Source organism: Chiloscyllium punctatum, chromosome 2 (genome assembly GCF_047496795.1).
Source record: "Chiloscyllium punctatum isolate Juve2018m chromosome 2, sChiPun1.3, whole genome shotgun sequence".
In the NCBI taxonomy this organism is placed as follows: domain Eukaryota; kingdom Metazoa; phylum Chordata; class Chondrichthyes; order Orectolobiformes; family Hemiscylliidae; genus Chiloscyllium; species Chiloscyllium punctatum.
Window position 1 is genome coordinate 46,162,899 of NC_092740.1, and position 18,364 is coordinate 46,181,262.

General features: G+C 40.1%; 1 protein-coding gene across 3 annotated transcripts in view; it reads left to right on the forward strand.

Annotated features, from left to right (window-relative positions):
- Positions 1 to 18,364, forward strand: part of znf366 (zinc finger protein 366) — a 63,251-nt gene that overhangs the window by 28,578 nt on the left and 16,309 nt on the right. For 2 of the 3 annotated variants that reach the window (XM_072581875.1, XM_072581866.1), the window contains one exon: positions 10,919 to 11,110. The exons of the other annotated variant lie outside the window; for it this stretch is intronic. In XM_072581875.1, the coding sequence (XP_072437976.1) occupies positions 10,919 to 11,110 (192 nt within the window). The remainder of the gene's footprint in view (positions 1 to 10,918; positions 11,111 to 18,364) is intronic. 3 annotated transcript variants of the gene reach the window in all.

Consider the following 18,364-nt stretch of genomic DNA (forward strand, 5'->3'; position numbering starts at 1 on the left):
ATTCCTTCCATGGTTAGATCATTGTCTATGCAATTTCCTCAGTTAGGATTCAGAAATTTGTTTTTAAGAGCACTCATATCACCATTCTTTACAGTGACCCTCCTTGAAGTGTACTTGAGCAGGAAAACAAAACAAAGAACTGTTCCAGTCAGTTTCCTCTTCCTGTACCATGATGGGTGAAAGTTGTGCAGGATAGCTCAAATACTCAAATTCAAACTGGATCTCAAATTCTGGACTTGCATTATTCTTGAGCCTTTTCCTGGTTTTGAAGATGTTTTATCATAGACCTATGAGAGTCATGTGTTGCTCATTATATGCACATTGCTTGGCTTCATTAGTATTTCCTAAAATGAGACTTGGTGCATTGTAATGAATGGACATAGGTGTCTTCAGTATATTGTATCAATCATTCTTCTAATTGTCAAAATGGCACCTTTTGTGGTGTTCATTCTTCTCTATAGAGGAAACAGGCCCTTTGGCCAAATTTGTCTATGCTGGCCATGTTTCGTAAACTGAACTAGTTCCATTTGACCGCACTTGGCCCATATCCCTCTAAACCCTTCCTATTCATGTACCTGTCCAAATGTCTTTTAGATGTTGTAATTGTATGCGCCTCTCGCACTTCTTCTGGCAGCTCATTCCATATACACATCACCCTCTGTGTGAAAAAGTTGCCGCTCAGGTCCCATTTAGATTACTTACAGAGTGGAAACAGGCCCTTCGGCCCAACAAGTCCACACCGCCCCACCGAAGCGCAACCCACCCATACCCCTACATCTACCCCTTACCTACGCTACGGGCAATTTAGGATGGCCAATTCACCTGACCTGCACATCTTTGGACTGTTGGAGGAAACCGGAGCACCCGGAGGAAATACATGCAGACATGGGGAGAATGTGCAAACTCCACACAGTCAGTCGCCTGAGACCGGAATTGAACCCGGGTCTCTGGCGCTGTGAGGCAGCAGTGCTAACCACTGTGCCACTGTGCCACCGTGCCGCCCACTTAAATCTTGCCTCTCTCATCTTTAACCCATGCCTTCTAGCTCTGGTCTCCCTACCCTGGGGAAAAGACTTGGCTATTCACCTTAACTATGTCCTTTATGACTTTATACGCCTCTATATAAGGTCATCCCTCAGCCTTCTAAGCTCCAGGGAAAAAGGTTCCAGCCTGGGTAGAGTTGTAGAACAGAGAGATCTAGGGGTTCTGGTACATAATTCTCTGAAATTTGCATTACAGGTAAACAGGATGATTAAGCTTGCTTTCATTGCTCAGACTTTTAAGAATAGGAATTGGAACATCATGTTGAGGTTGTACAGAACATTGGCGAGGCCTCTTCTGGAATACTGTGTGTAGTTCTGGTCAATAGGAAGTTGTTCTATTTTGTTCAAAAAAGTACACAATCTGTAGGCAGTCAGTTCATACGACATTTTATAAATGCCTACTTTGGAAATAGAACCACACTGACTCAAGTTTGGGATACAGACAGATTCCAATCTACTTTTAATGGGTTGTCTGAGCTGAGATATCATCTTTTTTTATAAAACCTTAAGTTATCTCAGGAATGTGACTTGAAAGAAGTGCTAGGACTTAAATATTAATGAATCAAAACCTGCAAAGTCATTATAAGCAACCAAAAACTTAACAATAATCCAGGTTTGTTCAAGACATAGCACCAGTTGAATGACACTTTGATCTTTTACTATAAATTCTGTGTCCTATGATCCTGCCCCAGTAGAGACTTGACAAAAGAATAGTGCTCTGAAAGCTAGTGCTTCCAAATAAACCTGTTGGACTATAACCTGGTGTTGTGTGATTTTTAACTTTGTCCACCCCATTCCAACACCAGCACCTCCACTTCAATGCTATAGGAAGGAAATTATTAAATTGGAGAGAGTTCAGAAAAGATTTACCAGGATGTTGCAGGGAATGAATGGTTTAAGTTATAAAAATAGGCTGGGTAGGCTGGGACATTTTTCACTAATGAGGGCAAGCGTTAATCACCACGCTGTCTACCTGTGATGTAACTTTCAAGGAACCATATACCTACCCCACTATGTCTCACAGTTCAACAACATTCCCCAGGACCCTACCATTAACTGCGTATTCCTCCACTGGTTTGTCTAACCAAAACGCAACATTCTGTATTAATCTGAATTAAAATCCTTCTGCCATTCTTTGGCCCACTGGCCCCAGTTGAGCAAGATCCTATCATACTCTTAGATAATTTTCTTCACTGTCCACTATTCCATCAATTTTGGAATCATCTGCAAACTTACTAACCATGCCTCCTACATTCTCATCCAAATAGTTTGTATAAATGATGAACAACAGAAAACCCAGCACTGATCCTTGTGGCACACTGCAGGTCACAGGCTTTTAGTCTGAAGAACAACTCTCTACTAAAAATCTCTGTCTCTGACTGTCAAGCCAATTTTTTATCCATTTGGCTAGCCTTCCCTGCATCACAACTGATCTACCCTTACTAACCAGTGTCCATGCAGTATCTTGTCGAAGACCTTGCTAAAATCCATGTAAACAACATTTACCGTACTGCCCTCATCTACCTTCTTAGTCACCTCTTCAAAATCTCAAATTTGTGAGATACGATTTCCAACACAACAAACCATGCTGACTACCCTTAATCCATCCTTGTCTTTCCAAATTCATGTAGATACTGTTTCCATGTAAGTCTGTATTTCCCATGACTAATGCACCTCACCTACACGTCCTGAACACTGTGAGTAACTTACCACAGCCAATCCACTTGCACATCTTTGGATTGTGGGAGGAAACTGAAGTACCCAGCAGAAACCAGTGCAGATATTGGGAGAATGTGCAAACTCTACACAGACATTTGCCCGAGGCTGGAATCAAACCCAGGTACCTGGTGCTTTGAGGCAGCAGTGCTAATCACTGAGCCACCATGCCGTCCCCATTCAATATGCTGTCACATATGAGTCTACTTAATAAGAGCCCATGTTGTTGGGAATAGTATCTTAGCATGAATAGAGGATTGTTCATTTTAAAAAGTCACAGGGCTGAGACAAAAGGGGCATTTTCAAGATGGCAACCTGTAACCAATGGAGTGTCACAGGGATCAGTACTGGGGCCACAGCTATTTATAATATATATTAATGATTTGGATCAGGGAAGTGAATATACTATTGTAAAGTTTGCAGATGAGACAATGAGAGGTGGGAAGGCAAGAGGTAAGGATGACACAAAGAGTCTACAAATTGAAATCGACTGGTTAGGTGAATAGGCAAACACTTGACAGATGGAAAATAATGTCAGAAAATGTGAAGGTACGCACTCTTGCAGGAAGAATAGAAAGGCTGAATATTTTTTAAATGATGAAGACAGCAGAAAACTGCAGCACAGATGGATTTGGAGGTCCTTGTGCATTAATCACAAAAGCTAGCATCTAAATTCTGTGGGTAACATGGAAGACAAATGGACTGTTGAGCTTTATTTCAAAGGGAATTGGAATATAAAAATAGGGAGATCTTGCTAAAACTTAGTTAGACTATACCTGAAAAAGTGTGAACAATTTTGGCCCTTTTATCTAGATAGATAGATTGGTATTGGAGGTGGTCCAAAGGTAAATCTGAAGGTTGATTCCAGGTATGGAGGGATTTTCTTATGAGAAAAGATTGGGTAGGTTAGTCTTGTACTCATTGGAGTTTAGAAAAATGAGAGGAGATCTTACTAAATTATATAACATTGTTAAAGGGAAGGATATTTTTACAGGATAGGTGTGCAGAGATGCTTCTGCTGCTGAGCAAGTCTCTGACTAGAGGATATAGTCTCAGAGTAAAGGATTGCTCATTTATGACAGAGATGAGGAGGAATTTATTTTCTCATTGGGTATGAATCTTTACCACAGTGGGCTGTTGAGGCTGTATTATTAAGAGTATACAAAGCATAGATATACAGATTTTTAGTCAGTAAAGGAATCGAGTGTTACAGAGAAAAGGCAGCAAAGTGGAATTGAGGTAATCAGATCAGCTACGGTCTTGATGAAATGTTGGATTACACTCAATGAACTGAATGACCTATTTTTGAGCTCATGCTCTATGGTCTTATGATTTATGAAAACCTTTGAAGAAGTAGATAACCACTACTTTGTTTCGTGTTAATAGTAGCTAAAACTGGGAAAGGGCAGAAAGGACCTATATGCAGTACTGAGCTACAATATGACAAAGGAACCTATTTTAAAAATGCTTGAAAGCAGTAAATCACTCCTGAATAATCAGCAATACAATTTAAAGCTTTATTGAAAAACTTATTACAGTCATGCTGTAATGCAAAGCTTAACTGGCAAATAAAGGAAACACTGCCTAGTGTTTTAGCAAGCTCTGCAGTAATTCAATTTAAAACAGTATTTGTGAGTACAAGAGTGTAAGTTTAAGGAACACGAGATAAGCAATATTGTAATGCTACAGATTGACAACAATTTTACAATTGACAATTTTAAGATTAATCAGCACATTGAGAAGAAATGAAAAATGGTGTAATTCTTCCAAGCAGATTCAAGGGCAGCATACAGGACACAAATTTGCACTCATGGAGTGATAACTTTTAAGATACAGTTCAGGTGTTTAGGCTTCAAATTCCATAAGGAGTCAGAAAGAGGCACATTATTTTCAAGAATAACTGGTCCAGGGGCAAACAGAATGATTGTCAAAACAATGGATCAGTAAAAGAGCAACCAATCATTGGGCAACCACTGAAAGATTTCACTGCGTTCCCTGGACTCAAAGCAGACCACAAAGAATCTGTAGAGATTACATTTAGTGCCACAATAAGAATGTCCCACAAAACCAGGAAAATATGGTGGCCAGCAATACAGGAGAGGCTTAACCACATTCAATAAAAAACAAATGAGGGACAAAGACTCTGTTGTGTTGAAGGATGGCTAAACCAAAAGACCAGTGTGTTTGGCCGAGAAGGCATACTTTGAGCACCAGCACATTTCACAATCAATAACAACTTACTACTGTGTGACAAAAAAAAATCCTCATTGTTCCAGTTTGTTTTGGGAATATGAAGTGAAAAAGGTACAACAGAAATATTTAGGCATTGTCAGGTGTACAGCCAGTGCTCAGTCAGAGATCTCAAAAGTGATTGAAAAATCTCGTAACCCATTGTGGAATCTGGCATCGCACAGAATAGTTAGGCTTGTAAAGCACTCCTGTCAACACTGCTGACAGATCAGATGATGAAACTCAGCCAAAAGAAACAAATATTGAGAACAAGAATGAGCAGAACAAACCACCTGAGTTCACTGGTGACTCTTTAACTGATGGTGTCCAGGCAATACAGCAGCTGACTGAACAAATGAATAAAGCAGTACAGTTAATGCCAGCTGGGTTTGAGTGAGCAGCAATCTTTCAGTAACAGAAATGATGACCTGAAAAATATTATTTCTTCCAACAATCACAAACAGCAAGTGAAGATGTCCAACCTGATCAAAAACTCAAGGGTGATTAGCTGAATAATGATTCCTTGGGAGTTGGTCAAATGACCACAGTTCCAGGACACAGTAAAAAAAAATGTAATTACCTGCTCTAAGTATTCTTCAAAAAAGGGAATACCTCTTTCAATTAGAGAGAAATTGCATGATCCAGAAATCCAGGGCATTACAAAGAAGAGAGTGCTTGTTTCAATAGGTCAGCCAGCCTCCAGGAAGGAAAGTTTAGATGTTAACGGTCCTCAAGATTAGGTAATGGATGGACCCACAATACCTTCAAACAATGACATCTGCTGCTAAGGATATCTGAGCAATAAAATATACTCCAACAGGGAAAAGATCAGGACCAATGTCAACAATCCTCAAGCAAGACACACACCATTCTTCCAAGTTCAATAAGATTGTGTTTTGTGAAAAGTGTGAAATTCCCCATTGCCCACATTTGTGAGGTCAGAAACATGAGGGAAGATGAGGGAGTAGTAAAGGTGATAGCTTTATAGACATGATTGTACAATGGATTAACTATTGAAAGTAAAACTTGGAGAGAGATGTTGTATGAGATAATTGTTTTAAAGGGGTTAATGTTCATATTACATTGGCTCCACCTATTCTACTAAGACTACACACAGACTGGATGAAGGCAAAGTGTTCCATTCCAGTTTCTGGAGGGAACAAAAGTATCTCCACCAGCTCGCTCATGTTTTGGTAATTATGTCTGATACTGTTGTACTTATTGACATCACACAATAAACCTTCTTGTAATCCAGGAACACATCTGTAAATACTTTTCAATGGTTCATCCTCTGCTGCCATTAATTAGGTAGACCCAAGACAAAGGAGGATACATGGCAGTACCATATATGGTAGAGATACCAAATGCCACAATGTACTAGCAGTAGTCATCTAGAAATACCTACATTTCCCACCTTCTTAAATACAGCTTGCTGCATAATTGTGACTTACAGCTACCAGAAAACAAAGCTCAATAATGTTTTGTTTTGAAGTTATCACTGGATATGAAACGTTAATTCTGCTTTCTCTCCAGAGTTGCTGCAAGTCCCGCTGAGTTTCTCTAGCAATTTCTGTTTTTGTTTCAATCATTTTCATTTTTGCTGTCTGAGACACATTATGGGTTAATGCTGGCAGGACAAAATCATAAATGTGGTAGACCTCTCAAAGGTAAAGACCTCCAGGGTATTAGCCCCAGTCAGAAATGGCTTTGATGAATTTGGCCATTTTAGATGTGGAAGAACCCCACATACTGACTGTCTAAATAGTGGGGTAGCTGGGGTCAGATGACAAATGAATCAGCCAAGAATATGAAGGTTCCACCTGTCATGTATTGCGCTTGGGGATGGAGGAAAATAGTGACATCTGTGGGCTGTTTTGCATGAACATGATAACCAGTGACCACAGCAAGGCAATAGGTGCCACTCCAAAAAGTGACAGCCCACAACATCAGCTGGCAGGTTTATGTGTGGCAGTTTTGGCAGAACCTGCTGTTCAAGAATTGGTCTCTTTAGCCATTAGCAAAGATGCATCGAAGAAAAACATGTCCCCACCCCAAATCTAAATGGATTGTTTGCTGCATCTTCATAATCTCGTATTGATGGAAGGATACGAATAATATTTAAAAGATTTAATCACAATCCTGAAGTCTATTATTTTTAAGGCATTTTTTATACTCCTTCACGGGATGTGGTGCCATTTTATTGTCCATCGCTAGTCGCCTTTGAGAAGAGGGCAGTTGTAGTCCACATGCTTTAGGTAGACCCACATTGCTGTTAGAGAAGGGAATCCAGGATTTTAAAAACCGAAAGAACTGCAGATCCGTAAATCAGAAACAAAACCAGAAATTATTGGAAAAGCTCAGCATGTGTGGAGAAAAATCGGGGTTAATGGTTCAGGTCAGGTGGCCTCAGAACAATTTTGACTGAGCAATACTGAAAGACTGGCACTATATTTCCAAGTCAGAGTGGAGGGTGGCTTGGTAAGGGATGTGCAGGTGATATGTTGCCATGGACCTGCTGTCCCCTGCTATACTCAGTGGTAGTGGTTATGAGTTTAGAAGGTGCTTTCTAAGAATGTAACAACTAAGAGCAGGAACAGGCAATTCAGTTCCTCAAGTCTGTTCCACCATTTGATACAATCACATATAATCTCATCTTGGCCTCAACTCCACTTTCCCGCCCACTCTCCATAACCCTTCAACTCATTACGAATTAAAAATCTGTCTGACTCTTCCTTAAATTTCCTCAATGTGCTAATATTCACTGCACACTGGGGCAGTGAATTCCACAGATTCACAACCCTTTGAGAGAGTAATTTCTCATCTCTGTTTTAAATCTGCTACCTCTTATCCTAAAATTATTACATCTCATTCTGATTACCCCATATAAGGAAACATCCTCTCTATGTCTATTTTTCCAATCCCCCTTAGCATCTATATACCTCAACTAGGTCTCCTCTCATGCTTTTAAACTCCAGAGTATAGGCCTAAACTGTTCAATCTCTCTTTATAATACAAAACCTTCATGTCTGGAATCAATTTAGTGAACCTCTCCTACAACTACAATTATGTCCCCAATAAAGTAAGGGGATCAGAATTGTACGCAATACTGCAGATGTTGTCTCACTAATACATTGTACAGTTGTGGCAACACTTCCCTCATTTTATACTCTATTCTTTTAGCAACAAATGCTAAAATTTCATTCACCTTCCCTATTACTTGCATACTAGTTTTCAACAATTCACACATGGGGCCACCCAATCCCTCTGCAACAAAGCATTCTTCTCTAAGTTTTTTTTTACATTAGATTCGCTACAGTGTGGAAACAAGCCCTTCAGCCCAAAAAGTCCACACCGATCCTCTGAAGAGTAACCCACCCAGACCCATTTTCTTCTGACTAATGCACCTAACACTATGGGCAATTTAGCACGGCCAATTCATCTGGCCTACACATCTTTGGACTGTGGGAGGAAACCCACGCAGACATGCGGAGAATGTGCAAACTCCACACAGGCAGTCACCCAAAGCTGGAATTGAACCTGGGACCCTGGTGCTGTGAGGTAGCGGTACTAACCACTGAGCCGAGTTGCTTTCTATTTCTCTAATCAAAATGGTAACGTCACATTTATCCATGTCAAACTCCATCTGTCAAATCTTGAGCTAAAAACTTACCTATCCATATCCATTTATAAATTTCTTAGTTCTTCATTGCAACTTACTTTCTTACCTAAAGAGCCTTTCAGTTCAACCTGTAGATAGTACACACTACTGTTACTCAGCTTTGGTGCTGGAGCGAGTGGATGTGATGCCAATTAAGTGGGTTGCATTTTCTAAGTTTTTTGAGTGTTCTTGAGCAGGCCCCATACAGGCAAGTGGGGAGTTTTTTTTATCACATTCCTGACTTGTGCGTGGACAGTCAGGAAGTGAGTTAATGCCTAACGTACAAATCTTGATTCTCTAATTGATATTTATATTTGGAGAGAGTCAATAAAATGTGGCACTGGAAAAGCACAACAGGTCAGGCAGCTCCTGAGGAGCTGCCCCATAGGTGGAAATGGAGTCCAGAGAGAGAAAAATAGTTGGACAGACAAACAAGTGGATAAAGGCCAGCCTGTGAGAATGAATAGCTGCTAGTGTGGATCATTAGTAGTTGAAATTATGTAATAATAGCAGCCCATGTGATGTTAAGGCCAAGTGTATGGGAGTTGAGGTAAGGACATAGGGAAAGGTACCTTAAACCCTAAAAGTGTCGAACTTGATATTAAGTCCAGAAGGCTGTACAGTTCCCAAGCGGAAGATGAGGTGCTGTTTCTAGCATGTACTGGAGCACTGCAGCAAGCCTGAGACAGAGACGTTGGCCAGGGAACACGTTCTCAGGATTTCTGCAATGCCCCAGCAAAGCATGGAGTTTTTCCAGCAATTTCTGATTTTGTTTCTAATTTCCCAATCCCATATACCAGGCCTTGACATGGGCTGCTACCACTAACAACCCATCATCAGCTACTAATGATCCCCATTAGCAGCTATGTTCATTCTCCTAGGCTGATCTTTACCCATTCACCTGCCCAACTGTTTTTCTCACTCTCTGGGCTCCATCTCCACCTATCGTTTACTCCTGCCCTCTCCCCTACCCCATCTTCACTAGACTTGAAATCTTAACTCTTTCTCTCCACAGATATTGCCAGACCTGCTGATTTTTTCCAGCAATTTCTGATGTTGTTTCTCATAATATTATCTTTTAAAATTAAGATTGCTGTTGTTCTTTTAATTTGAAAAGCAATTATGTTAAATTATGTTAAATTTAAAAAGTCCTATCGTTGTGCTCTCTCCTTTGATTACCTGCTACATTCAATATTTCCTCTTCGATTTAGAGAGCACAGCAGAGCAGTGCAGCTCTGAGAGATCACTTGAATTGTTTTCTTGCTCAACCTACTACTAAACATACACGAACACAACAGGAAGGGACCCGCCTCTTGTAGTTAACCCCCTGAGACTGTTGCTACTTTCCCTCCAGAGGGTTATAGTTACCAGCAATTGACAAAAGAAAAGTTAAGGAAGTTGATTGAAAGAGGACAGGATATAAACATGCCTGCAAGTTTGGTAGATAGAACGAACATTGCACCCCTGGTTAGTGTGCAACAGGAAGAGGAAAGCAGCTGGTGCTGAGATGTCTTAAAATTGTTTTGCTTTTTGCTGTTCATGACAAATTCTTCAGAAGCTTCAGCTCCCATCATTACACGCATGTTTATTCAATATCTGGTGTAATTCTACATATACAAAATAATGGAACCAGTCAAATTAATTTTGTCAGACACTTGTTCCTGCTCTCAATAGTGATTTTTGTATATTTAAGCACCACAAATACAAACTACAGATAATACCTTCCTATCCTCTTTTCCTTCCAAAAAGGAAATGATTATATTCTTTGAAATGGCTATGGGAATGAGCTGGAGCATTGGACAAATTGAATAGTTCAATCAATGAGACGATACAGGCATAATGGGCTGAATGGCCTATTCTGTGCTGTATTATCCTATGATCCCTTTCATTATGTCATGCAGAACTTCCACCCTATTTTGTATTCTACCTCAGCAGTAACATTGGAGATGCCGTGTGGAGCAGGACAGAATATCAAGCCCTTTGTTCTGGACTCACATGTAAAGAATAAGTATTGGAAGAGGTATTTGCAGGCACTAATGGAACTGTGTGCGGCTGCATGTATCAAGGCTTTTAGAAAAGGAGATGAGAGGGAGAAAAAAAGAACTAACCATAAGGCTTTCACTTCTTCTTTGTGGTGGAGATTTCAAATCAATTTTTCAGAGTCAACAACTCTGGAAAATTACACAGTATCCATGCATTTGAAAGCACAACATGAGATCCATCAGGGGAATTCCTGCACTGAACTGGTTCCCCTTTTTATTTCTTGTTTCAGGGTGTAAAGGAGCATAAATGTGGAATCTGTGGACGTGAGTTTACGTTGCTGGCCAACATGAAGCGACATGTCCTTATTCACACCAACATCCGAGCCTACCAGTGCCATCTTTGCTTCAAGAGCTTTGTGCAGAAACAAACATTGAAGGCACACATGATTGTCCACTCTGACATCAAACCTTTCAAATGCAAGGTTTGTATTGATTTTAGAATGTTTGCAGGCTAACAGACTGTTGCTGCTGAATGATCTGTGTGTATTACTTTGAGAGCAATAATCCAACGCTCAAATTTCAAATAGGCTTCAAATCATTAGATTTGATCGTAAGCATTAACGGTGTTAAATATTTTGAAGGAAATTCACTATGACTAAAATGTCATAAGTCAATCTTCATATACTTATCGTGCAATTAAAGGTGGCCCAAAATAATGGGAATGCCATTATCACACATCACAAGATACAAAGTGATTTGTTACACTAATCAAGGCCATAAAATTAAAGAGTAACTATAAAGTATGCCATAATTAGTGCAAAATAGAAAAAGCATAATGAAATGACAATGGGTGATCTCTCTTTTGAAGCATGGGGTGTTGTCGTGTAGTAATGTCGTTGATGCAGGAATTCAGACGTCCAGTTTTAAGATCCAGGTCATTGGTTCAAAACCCACTGTGACATCTTGTGGAATCGAAATTCAGCCAATGAATCTGGAGAATAAAGCTAACTTTAGTAATGGGAACCACACAAATATCATTATAAAAGCCCACCTTGTTCTGATATCCTTGAGGGAAGAAAATCTGCCGTTTTTACCTGTCTGGCCTACATGTGACACCAGACCCACAGCAATGAGGTTAACTTTTAACTGAAGGGACCAGTAGACCATTCAGTACAAGGGCAATTAGGGATGAAAAAGATGGCCTTCCTGGCAACACCCACATCCGATAAAATATTATTTTAAAGTTCTGGAAGTATCCAGAAGTGGTGGTGTCCAGGTCGGATTCCCCACACTGTTGAGTTTCTGATTTCAATCTCTAGTTTTAAGGAGGGTCAGATGGACAAATGGATGGTTATCAGAGGCATCTGTCAGAATTGAACTAGTGGGAACAACATTGAGGAATACCTTTACAAGCAGCCTACATAACGGTACAAAAAATATGCTGTAGTGGTAATTGAAGACTTAAATTTTCCTCAGATAGACTTTGAAAGAAAGAGAGGAGGAAGAATTTCTAAAGTGAATTTTCTGTCCAAGAAAGGTAGCATGGTTGGATTTGTTTTAGATTAGATTACTTACAGTGTGGAAACAGGCCCTTCGGCCCAACAAGTCCACACTGCCCCGCCGAAGCGTAACCCACCCATACCCCTACATCTACACCTTACCTAACACTACGGGCAATTTAGCATGGCCAATTCACCTGACCTGCACATCTTTGGACTGTGGGAGGAAACCCACGCAGACACGGGGAGAACGTGCAAACTCCACACAGTCAGTCGCCTGAGGCAGGAATTGAACCCGGGTCTCCGGTGCTGTGAGGTAGCAGTGCTAACCACTGTGCCACCGTGCCGCCCACACGGGCAATGAGATGACTTAAATTAGACGTACATATGGTAATAATTTGGCACAATGTCCACAGCATCATAAGGCTCAGGTTAGCTTTGAAAATGGTCAAGGATCCATTAGAATAAAAATAATTAATTAGGGGAGAGTCAACATCAATGGAGTGAGAATGGATTGGATCCTGGGAAAATGAAATCATGGATTGGAAAACAAAACTATGGGTCACTTGTAGAGAGGAGTTAGTTCAGGAACAGACAAGAAACAATTCCATGAGAAATAAACCCGGAGCTGCATGGATAATGAAAGAGATGAGATGGAAAAAAAATACATATTACACATGTTGAATGGAAATAGAAATAGAAATAGGCTGAGTATGCAAAGTGAAGGAAGAAAAAGAAGACAAACAAATAAGAGAAGTGAAAAGAGAAGATGAAAATAGATTGGCAGCTAACATTAAAAAATTCCAAAGTCTTCGATACATTTTTAAATAATAAAAGCATGGCATGAGGAGAAGTGGAGCCAGTTATGGACCTAAATAGGGGGATTATACCTGCATCTGTCGTTACTGATGAAGAAGCTCTGCTCAAGTCATAGTGAAAAAAGAGGTAGTTGTATCACTGGATGGACTAAAAAGTGGTTCAAAGGAAGTATTAGAAAAACTGGATGTACTTAAAGGCTGTCACCAGAACAAGGTGACATGCATCCAAGGTACCAAAGGAAATAGTATTAGAAATTGTGGAGACCTGAGCAAGTTCTTCAAATCCTCCCTGGTTACAGAAATGGGGCAAGAGGACTAGTGAATTGCAAATCATATAGCCTTGTTGAAAAAGTGTGTTACAATAATGTCAGTAACTACCAGCCAAATAGTTTAATCTTGGTAGTAGGCATGATTTTAGAAATTATAATCCAGTACAAATCTAACAATAAATGGAACAAATGTGGATCAGTTAAGAAAGCCAAAGATTGTGAGACTAGGCCTTCTATTCCTAGAATCTGTCATGAGGGGAAACATCCTCTCAGCATTTAACCTGTCAAGCCATTTAAGAGTCCCATATGTTTTACTAAGATCAACTCTCAGTCTTCTAAACTTAATGAAATAATATCTTTCTTTATATAAGGGAATCAAACTCCAACCCTACTTCAACCAGGACTTTGTATTCATTTCAGATCTTCAGCATTCACAGCTCTTAAATTGTATTTCAGTTTTGTTCTTAGGTTGCCCCATCAATGTTTTTCACCTCAATCTTTGATGGCATCTACAGTATTTGCTCAGTGTCTCATCATAGTAACATCGTCTTTAATAGTTTCAGCCCTCCCTCTAGTCATGGCCTCAGCAATATTCATTCCAATAATGACTGTAGTGTCTCCTCATGTGGTTTCATGATATGCCAGCATGCCACTCTCTCTCAGGTCACTTCCAACTGCCTCCAGGTTTGCAGTACCATGTCCTGCAAGAGAGAGGGAATTTGTGACCATAACCTATTGAATTTAGTATTCAGTTTGAGAGTGAGCAACTGGGGTCAGAAACAACAATGCTTAACTGAAATAAAGGTAACCATAAAGGAATGAGCGTATGTTTTGGTGGAATGGTCTGAGAGATAGGTTGAACAAAAAAGATGGTTGAGGAAGATATTTAAGAAAATAGTTCATGATTCACAACAAAGAAATATCCCAGAGAGGAAGAAGGATTCTAGGATTAGATTAGATTACTTACAGTGTGGAAACAGGCCCTTCGGCCCAACAAGTCCACACCGCCCCGCCGAAGCGTACCCACCCATACCCCTACGTCTACATCGACCCCTTACCTAACACTACGGGCAATTTAGCATGGCCAATTCACCTGACCTGCACATCTTTGGACTGTGGGAGGAAACCGGAGCACCCGGAGGAAACCCACGCAGACACGGGGAGAATGTGCAAACTCCACACAGTCAGTCGCCTGAGGTGGGAATTGAACCCGGGTCTCCGGCGCTGTGAGGCAGCAGTGCTAACCACTGTGCCACCGTGCCGCCCCAATGTAGGAAGGGGGTAAAGCAACTAAACTTAACCAAGGAAGTTAAGGATAGTATCAGATTGAAAGAAAAACACTACATTGTGGCAAAGATTAGTTGTAAGTCACAGGTTAGGAAGATTTTTAAAATGTCCAAAGAAAGAAATAAAGAGGGAAAAATTCATTTTGAAGGTAAAATAGTCAGCAATATTAAAATAAGTAAGAGCTTCTATGAATATTCAAAAAAGAATAGAAACGCCAGTGAGTACAGACAGCTTGGAGAATGAGGCTGATAAAATAATAATGGCAAATGAGGAAATGGCAGAGGAATTGAACAAATGCTTTGCAGAGTCTTCATAGTAGATGATACTTATAGCATTGCAAAAATGCTAAATAATCAAAGGGGGAATGGGGAATAAACACAATAATTATCACAAGTGAAAATGTACAAGGCAATGTAATGAAGCTAAAGGCCTGGACTTCATGGGTTACCAGCCAGGAGATTAAAGGAAGTAGCTACAGAGATAGTGTATGCACCAGTCATAATTTTCTAAGAGCTATCAAATCCTGGAAAAATCCCAGAGGATTGGAAAACTTCAAATGCAATATCCTTATCAAAAAGGGAGGGAGATACAAACAGGTAACTATAGACTGCTTAGATTAAAGTCTGTCATCGGAAAAATGTTAGTCTATTATAGTCTAGTTACTGGGTGGCTCAGTGGTTAGCACTGCTGCCTCACAGCAGCAGGGTCCCAGGTTCAAGTCCAGCCTTGGGCAACTGTCTGTGTGGAGTCTGCACATTCTCCCCGTGCCTGCATGAGTTTCCTCCGAGTGCTCCAGTTTCCTCCCACAATCCAAAGATTGTGGAGGTCAGGTGAATTGGCCATGCTAAATTGCGTGTAGTGTTAGGTGCATTAGTCAGAGGGAAAATGGATCTGGGCAGGTTAGTCTTTGGAGGGTCAGTGTGGACTGGTTGGGCCAAAGGGCCCGTTTCCACGCTGTAGGGAATCTAATAAAAATTATAAAGGATGTGATTGTAGGGCACTTAAAAACACATAACATAATCAAGAAAAGTCATGAAGGGGAAGTTATGCCTGACAAATTTATGAGAGTTCTTTGAAGAGATAGCAAGCTGGATAGATAGAGAACCAATCAATGGAATATTTGGATTTCCAAAATGCATTTTAAAAAGTACTGAATGTAAGGTCACTTAGTGAATCAGGAATCCATGTTGTTGGGGTCATATATTAACACGGATAGAGGATTGATCAATGGTGGATGGAACTAAATCCTGATTAGTTATGCACTTTGGAAGAGGGAACAAGACAAAGATTTACTCAATGAATGGCAAGACACTAGGAAGCTCAGAATCATCTGGGGTTCTTATCCTCAGATCTCTGAAAGTGGTAGGATAGACTTATAGGGTCAATAAGAAGGAATATAGGAAGCTTGCCTTTATCAGTCATGACATAGATTATAAGAGCAGGGAGGGCAGTTTGGAGCTGTACAGAGCTTTTGTTTGGCCATAACTGGAGTATTGTTTGCGGTTCCGGGCACCACAGTACAGGAAAGATGTGATTACACTGGAGCAGGTGCAAAGGAGATTCATCAGGATGTTGCTCAGGATGGAGTGTTTCAGCAATGAAGAGAGCTTGGATGACTCAAGTTGTGTTCTTTGAAGCAGGCAAGGTTGAAAGGGGACCTGATGTACAGGATTAGGAAGGGCATGGACAGGGTGAATAGGAGATAACTGTTCTCTTTAATTGAAGGGTGAATAACAAGGGGGTATAATTTTAAATTGAAAGGCAGAAGGTTTAGAGAGGATTTCGGGTTTTCAACCAGAGGGTGTTAGGGTGTGGAATGCACTGTCTGGGAGGGTATTTGAAGTAGGAAACCTCACAACCTTTAAAAAGTACTTGGATAAGCACTTGAAGTGTCATAACATTCAATTCCTGGACCTAATGGGAAAGTGGGACTAGTCTACATAGTAGTATATTTTTGGTGAGACGGACTTGATGGGCCAAGGGGCCTTTTCTGTATTCTGTGTTTCTAAGGATGAAAGGTGACGGAAACATAAGGATGTGGAAAAATTGTTTTAATTCACAGGCAAGTCTATAAACAGAGAATATAATCTCAGAATCAGGGGTTGCATATTTAAGATACAGATGAGGAGCAATTTCTCCTCTCAGTGGCTAGTGAATCTGTGGAATTCTTTATCACAGAGGGCTGTTGAGGCTGGGTCATTAGGTATATTCAAGACTGAGACTGATAGATTTTTAATCAATAAGGGAATTAAGGGTTTTGTTGGAAAGTCAGGAAAATTGAGCATTATCAGACAAGGAGAAAGTGAGGATTGCACATTGAATGACAGAACAGATGGTTCAAATGGCCTACTTCGGCCCCTTCGTTTTATGGTCTTGAGTATCAATGTGTCCAATGGAATCTGCTGGGGTGATGTGGTTGTCATGGTTTGTACAATGTGGTTGTGAGGCTTCCAACACTGCTAAGTGAGAAAGAGACAAAGCTAGGATTGTTCACTATGAGTCGTGACTGATAGAAATTGGCTGCAGGTAAATGGCGAGGATCTGCTGAAATAAACAGTGACTGATGCCAACATCATTTAGCTTATGGGTATTCAGGCAGTTGAATGATACGAATAAACGCCACCATATCATTCAGTAACTAAATATGTAACATACTCTAAAAACAGTTTCTAAAAGTAGATTTGTTTCTGTATGGGGGAGTTTTGCAAAGATTATCTGGTGACCGGGGCATGCTAATGACATGAAACATTTAAAATCTAGATACAAATCAAAAGTTGAATAGACTTGATGCACATATTTGCCAAGCTTCTGAGGCCTCAAATCTCACTACATATTTAGAAGACTGTTACTTGCCACAGATAATAATTTTTACATTTGCTCACATTTTTTTTACAGAACAGCTTTTTACGTACTTTTTAAAAATCAGAGACAGCTTGGATTTATTTCTAAAGCTTTGCTTCTTGAATTCAAATGGATCACATGGTATATTAAACTCAAATGTTGTTTTAGTACATGTAAACTTAAAATATCATCACTGTAATTTCACTTAAGAGATTTTGTATTTGGGGCAACAACTTTTACAATGGAGGATTACAAACATGATATCTATGCAAAATAACATTAGGGGCTATGATACAAAAGGGAGAAAGTCTGAAACAAATCTCAAGGCAAGCATTATTAATCATTTAGTAAAAAGAGAACAGCCAGACAAATTAGGACATTATTAATAATCAGGTCAACAGTAAATAAGTTTTGTAAGCAGGGAATGGATGGGCATCTTCTCCAGAAGTGAAATCACACTGTGAAATATTAGCATTTAAATTAATTTACCTATTCATAATATCATGACAAGGCTGTATATCACAGAAAAGTTTTGTTCCAAACAGAGCTGACAAATGGCATTCTGGCCCTGCTAAACAAAGCAGTAGATTTAAGGAAGCATACAGGCAAGAATTTAAGATTACCATAGCTGTTTCATGGAGAGTCACTTGGAGGCAGGATTGAAATATTCTGCCATCACCTTCCTCATTACTGTGACAGAGTCTCATTCTCCTCATGCAAGTAACAATCTATTTTGGAACGAAGTCTAGAAATAAGAGCAGCACATATCTGTGTGGCTTGTATCTGTGACATGCACAGAACAAAAAGGGAATGAAATACTTAGCTAACCTACATGGGGTGGAATTTTCCTGTTTGCAGTTAAAGCTTTTTGTCATGTGAGATTTATGACACTGGATCCATGATGGCTCAGAGTGACCTTTCTCCTGCAATCTTCCGCTGCTTCTCTTACAAATTATGGAAGTGGGCTCTTCTAATGGAATCTCGCAGCCAAAGGGGTGGAAGTGCCCACCACTGCTCGGAAT